Source organism: Centruroides sculpturatus, unplaced genomic scaffold (assembly GCF_000671375.1).
Source record: "Centruroides sculpturatus isolate CEXI.00-Female unplaced genomic scaffold, Cexi_2.0 scaffold159, whole genome shotgun sequence".
Classification (NCBI taxonomy): Eukaryota; Metazoa; Arthropoda; class Arachnida; order Scorpiones; family Buthidae; genus Centruroides; species Centruroides sculpturatus.
Window position 1 is genome coordinate 523,427 of NW_019384659.1, and position 6,810 is coordinate 530,236.

Genomic DNA, 6,810 nt, shown 5'->3' on the forward strand with positions numbered 1-6,810 from the left:
GGTTGCGTCTCGATAGCTATAAGGGTGCGGGAGATATGAGGCTGAAAGTGGTTGAAAGTGGCTTTCTATTTCGAATGTTTTGTTCGAATTTGTTCGAATTAAATTCGAACATAAAATTCGAATATTGGTTCGATTATAGAACGATTGTAAACGTTCCAGAAACGTTGAAAATAGTTCGTTTGACTAAACGTAAAAATTCTCTAATTAGTCTGGAAACGGGGGACCTAATTCTTGCATTCTGTGAAAACGGGTAAGATTAGCTATAATGTAATTATCTTAATCTTCACTATCGTTACTTTTTGCCCAGCGAAGCGGGTCCTTGCAGCTAGATTCTAGATTACTTAGAAAAACAGTCATTTATATACAAGTATATATAAAAAACTATATTACATACAAATAAAAACCCAGCGAAGCGGGTCCTTGCAGCTAGTGTTTACATAAAAGGAAAAGTATTGGAATCGTGTTAAATTTTGACCTTCCGAGTTTTGAGATCTCCTGAACCCAAAAGTCAAAACTGGGAGAAATTTTGTAAATAATTGTGTTCGCGCGTGAATGTGTTGGTATCTATTTCGTTTAATTGGCACTGTAGCTTTGTGTGTAAGGGGCATTAATGCTGTTAAACTTTCTTTTTTTGTGGTTTCAGGCCTTTTTCCGCTCAGAGAGCACTAAAAGGCCAGAACTCTGATAAAGGTCGAGGGATCGGGGAGATAGATGTGTGTCATGTGTCATATTTCGTGAGCGGTCCGACTTATGAAGACTTTACTTTATTATACTTGATTATTGTTGTTATTAGCATTTACAATTTATATATATAAAACTGTTTATATTACAGTTTATATTATAAAAGTGACCACTACCGTCAAAATTAAAGCTTTTTGCTATTTTACAATAATTAATAATATAAAAGCTTTTTAAAACAAAATCTCGTAACAGCCAGGAAAGTTATGCAACTCGTTGTTAGCTTTTTTTTCTATGCATTTTGTGAAAAATAAAAGAATAAAACCTTTTACATGTGTAATTTCTTTAACTTTTGCTTCATCTCTACATTGCGATATGATTGAAAAGGGAGGTTAGGAGGCGGAGTTTGTCAGCTTCCGCCCACCGCTGTTTCTAGCTTTATGTCTTACTACAAGAAGGATTGGGCATGTCCACTTCTTATACTATAACCTCACTTTAATGATGCACGTTACTGTGAAAATACTTTTTGAATATTGTAGCTGATTAAAATTTTCACAATTATGCCAATTTTCAAATAAATCGAAACATTAGAAATGTTTTGCCTGCAAGTTAGATAAATCCTTTTAAAATAATTTAAATAATAATTAGTTTTTCTTTTTCAAACTGAAACGTTTCAAATTTTTATTTAATTCATATCAAAATATTACAGAAATCTTTCTGTTATTAATTTTGTAAACATTGTATATTTCAAAAATAACAAAAATATACAAAATTTGTTTTAATATATACGAGTATTTATATTATAATTTAACAAAAAATTTAAATATGTAACATTTATAAAAATGTAAAAAGACTAGTTTCAATATATAACAATATAACAACTTGATTATATATAATGTATGTAAAATTTTTTTATGTATAGGGTTTTCGTAAGTCACATGCTATAGGAGATTATGCCGAAAAGCATAAGGAGATTGTAGGCAAAGCAAGTATACAGTATACAGTTTATATGATGCATCATTTCAGGTCTGCAATAATGTCAAACGAAAATTAAATGCACAAATTCATATGTGGTCGAATCACTTTCAACTAATGTAAGCCCAGTTGCATAGTTCTATAATTAACCGGTGTAAAGATTGAACTTGTTCTTTTCAATACTCTATAGCACACCACACCACACATTATCGGTTTTTTTAATGTTATTTTTAATTTTATTTAAATAAAGTTAAACATAATAAAAAAAAACTGGTAATGTTTCGTGTATTAAAGAAAATAAGTTTTACAACATACCAGTTAATTACAAAACTATGCAGCTGGACCTACGTTACTTGAAAGTGATTCAACCACAAATGAATTTTGTGCATTTAATTTCCGTTTGACAGAATCGCAGACCTGAAATGATGCATCTTATAACCTGTATACTTGCCTCTGATGCTTTGCTTACGATCTCCTGATTCGCTTCTGCATAATCTCCTATGGCATGTGACTTATGAAAAACTTTGTATCAAATTTAAACACGTTCAATAAATTGAAATCACTTTTAACATTCTGCAGATTAATTATTTAATCAATCTGCAGAAAATTTCTATTTGTTCCATTAGTTCTATCTGTTAAGCTTGATTATGTTCAACAACATTATATTTTCTCCTCCTCATCCCTAAAAGAATTAGTAATGATAGAAAAATAAATTTACATATAATTTTAATAATTTCTAATAATTATAAAATTATTTAATATATATTCATATAAGATTAAATTTATTATCTAAAATAAATTAATACTAAATAAACACTCACTTTACTTTTAATCCTAAGAAATAATGAAACAAAAATATTCTTAAAATTAAATATATATATTATAGAAAGTTTATATCTTTCAAATTATATATATTTAGAAAAATTGATATAATTATTTGTACATTTTTTACAGAACATATTATAATATGGTATGTTTCTCTTAGAACATTTTATCTTCATCACACAATTATCAAACTTAATCTTATTTTTGTATTTGTTGTTGTTGTCGAAACCGTGTTGTTATTTATGTTTGTATACTGGCACAATGAAGTGACCTGCTTTATCAACACTTGGCAAGTTTTCAATCTTTATTCAGTTTCGATCTTTAGTCAGTTTATTAATCTTATTTATTATAGAAAGAATAAAATAAAATATATGCATTTCTTAATGTATATTTAAGACCTCACTAATTTGGACTAGGTTTTCTTTCTCCAATTACTCCAAATTAGTGAGGTTATATTGTTTATATATTATTTTTTAAATATATACAGGATTTTTCACTTAAACATCTAGCCCAAGGTAAAAGAAATCTTCCAGTATTGCACAAGTGAATGCATGTAGTACTGTACATGCTTGTTCCAGCACTAAAATAATCAAAGGAAATCAATTTCAAATGATTTAGCATAAAACAGAAATAATCTCTGACTTTAGCCTTTCTTTAAAGTTAAAATTGCAGAAATTGATACAAAAGAGAACTTTATTTTGTTAGAGAATATGTTCAAAATAACTGCCCTCTGTGGCAATACAAAAATGTAGGTGATCAAGTGTGGTGTTATGAATGACACATATCTGGTGTCAACATTTCACAGGCTTGTTGTATGTATCTCTCCAATTCAACAACTTCACAGAATGTTCTGGGTATGCATCATATACAGATGCTTTTTTGTAACCAAACAGGAAAAATCCACAGGACTTATTTAGTGAAAGAGAACATGATAACCATGGCCATACTGTCTTCAAATTTATTTTTACATAATTGCCATCCAACAAAATTCTACAAAAGAATATTGAATAAATTTAATATATTTTTCCTTCCACTCTATAGACACTAATAGGACCTTTTTAATCATACCAATCATAGATTCATCCAGGAATGACCTGATTGTGAGAGAGGGTCATTCTGTTGACATTTCCTAGACAGATTACCCATAAAAAAATCCTAGGGTTACTTGTTCAGATTCATTCCCAGGTTCCTCAGGGTGGTAGAATGATGCCTTAACTATCTTGGCCAACTTTTCAGTTCCATTGGATAAGTAATCAAGAGTTGATTTCTTTATGTTCAAGAAGTTAAATGATTAATATTAAAAATACATTCTATCAAGTACAAATAATACTTGACTAACACATTTTCAGGAAAAATGTTTTTGTTTTAACATAGGTTTTGTTTTACTATGAATAAAATGATCAGATCTTGAAGTGTAAAAAGCAGAATGTTAAGCCAGGTACTTCAATACAAGATCAAGTGAGACATGTGATTGATTTTTGCCAACAATTGCCAGTTTTCTAACTTTATGACATCATCAATGACAGATTTTATACTGATACTCATAGATATACTTTTGTTTACAAAATAACAACCTACAGCAATAGTGACAATAAATAGTTAATTACGGTTCCATATGTAATTTTGTTTGCTTTGTTGACAGCAAAAAAAAAAATTTGAAAGCTTACATTGGAATCTTTAGAGGGAAAGTAAAAACAATTTATATGTAAAAGTGCAAAGAATTGATTAAATGTACTATTTTCAACTTACCAGCAATTAAGTAGTTGCCAAATATCAGAAATCAAGAAATTGTCACAAAATTTTGTTTCTTATAAAAATTAAAATAATTAGAAATGTGCCTATTTTTAATTTAGCTAATTATCAAAAACTATTAGCTCTCTCCATAACTAATCTGCATGACTGCTCAGGGTATACATTCACTATTCTCTAACAGATAGTGGTATCAAAAACTGTTCATAATTAAAGTGATCAGATATCCCAAATTAGGCCAAACAGTCCTGCTTTTTAACTAGTCAGCCTTTATTAGGCTTTTTCTGGAAATTTCTCTTAATTTCTTTCTTTACATTCAATAAGTGTACCTACCAAATTAACCAAGGACTACCTATATGATATGAAAAAGCCAAGAAAGAATTTCTTAGTGTATAAATTATTATTATTAAAATCTGCTGTTACAATTATTCAATCAATGTTTTTGCAATATAATAACATTGTATTCTGAAGTAAATAAGTAAATGTAGTAATCATCAATAATCATCATAAGTTAAAAACAAGCTTGGAAGAGCCCATCTCCATGCTCCTTGATGCCCACTTCCCTCTTAGCTCCTATTCAAGTATCACTCTCTAGGAGCAGTATCATCAGCTTTCAGAACCACTATACTATGTAGTAAAACTTGTTACTGGGACAAAATTTAGAAAGTAGATAGATTTAGTGATATCTCATTTGGCTTTGTAATAGGTAAACATAATTTAAAAACCTGACTAAAATATCTAGAAATACACCGTCCAATGAGAATTTGACTGCAGGAGATAATTGGTGTTTTCAACAAGATAACATTAAATATCATGTTTACAACTCATCAAAACAATGATTTCTTCATAAAAGTATCACTTTAATAAAGGTCAACTTTAAATTTTGATCTGAACCCTATTGGAAACCTTTGGGGAGTACTGTTTCAAAGGCATACAAAAATAACAACCATTTGCATCTGTTGAAGCATCGAGAAATGCACTTAATGAATTAACTGTATATATCTCAAACTACAGTAAAAAAAAAGACTGATAGATTCTATGCCAAATAGTTCTAAAAAAATAGATCTACAAATTATTAAAACAAAAATTTATATCTAACAAACATGAAGACAACCATAAAAGTTCCAGAAAGCATTTAACTAAAATTGACAAAAGTTGGCATGCTTCAGATCTTAAAGATATTCAATAGGCCTGCTTTGAGTCATAATCTGTTGAATTTGACTACCTACTACATAAATCTGCCTAAGCATTCTAATATTCTAATGTTGAATTCAGCAGATTTATCACCTAAAGCAGGCCTGGCCTAAATTAATGAGGTCAAAAACATTCGTTAATTTTCATTAAGCATTTTATGGAATTTATTACAGTTGTCTTTGTGTCTGATAAAATAATGTCATTTGTAATTAATGTTTATTGGTGTTATAATTATATTTTGATTACAGTAGTTTCATCTTGTTCAAACACTGTCTTTAAGTCCAATGTACAGTACCTTCTTGGTTTTGAATGACTAATCATATTGAAATGAGATGCGTATGCTTTACAAATTATTTACAGAAAATAAAAAACAAAAGTTAAAGCTTACTATTCTTTCATCACAGATTTCTTACTAATTTCATAATTATGTTACATACTGTATAATTAATATATAATATTAGTCACTGTGATAATTATGCCTAAGCTTTAATCTAAGAATATGAATAAACTAATAATATAAATATTTTAATGATATATCCAGAATCATTATGGAATCTGTGACAATACTTATTAGAATATATATCAATCCATTTTTCTTTTATATACAACAGTAAATGTTTTTATTTAATAAAAATTCATGTTTCTTGAACTTACAAACATTTAGTTGTTAAAAATTAATATTTTAATAAAATATCAACTCTTAATAATAATAACAACAACAACAACAACAACAACAAAACAAGAATAATAATAGTAATAATAAAAACATTATTTTCTACCAATTTATACAATAAAAATTTTTTCAATAATAATAGTAAACTATTAGTTAAATTACAATCAATATAATTTTTACAAAATTAGAATGAAAAGATTATGAATATATGAATGAACAGTTAATAAATTTATAATCTAAATATATAAAATTGCTTGTCCTGACTGACTGACTCACTCACTGACTGAATGATGATTCATCATTGCCCAGAGCAAACCGCTTAACCTAGAGAGGTGAAATTTGGTAGACAGTTAGGATACGTCATGGAAACGCACACTAAGAAGGGATTTTTCGAAATTTCCCCGCGGGGGAGAGGGAGAGGATTAAGGCTTAACCAGAAAAACGGCTTCTACTGTACTATTTTAGATGCGATTTTTTGTTTTCAACTACGTTTAGTCTTCATTGAGTACTATTAAATTAAATGTGTATTAATATAACATTAATTTAAATGTGTATAATTTAACATTAATTTAATACACATTTAATTGATGAGTACTATTAAATTAAATGTGTATTAAATTGATTTTAAATTAAATTAAATGGTGTATTAAATTGATAACATTTCAGACATTTCAATTTTAAAAATGTTCGATCCGTTTTAAATTCATAAATACGTA

At 28.2% G+C, this 6,810-nt stretch overlaps 1 protein-coding gene across 1 annotated transcript in view; it reads right to left on the reverse strand.

Annotated features, from left to right (window-relative positions):
- Positions 1–2,053: 2,053 nt before the first annotated feature.
- The window catches only part of LOC111626506 (nicotinamide/nicotinic acid mononucleotide adenylyltransferase 1-like), a 24,702-nt gene continuing 19,945 nt past the window's right edge, over positions 2,054–6,810 (reverse strand). Inside the window, exon 8 of the mRNA XM_023369904.1 lies at positions 2,054–2,335. Coding sequence (XP_023225672.1) covers positions 2,314–2,335 — 22 coding nt within the window. The 3' untranslated portion in view covers positions 2,054–2,313. The remainder of the gene's footprint in view (positions 2,336–6,810) is intronic.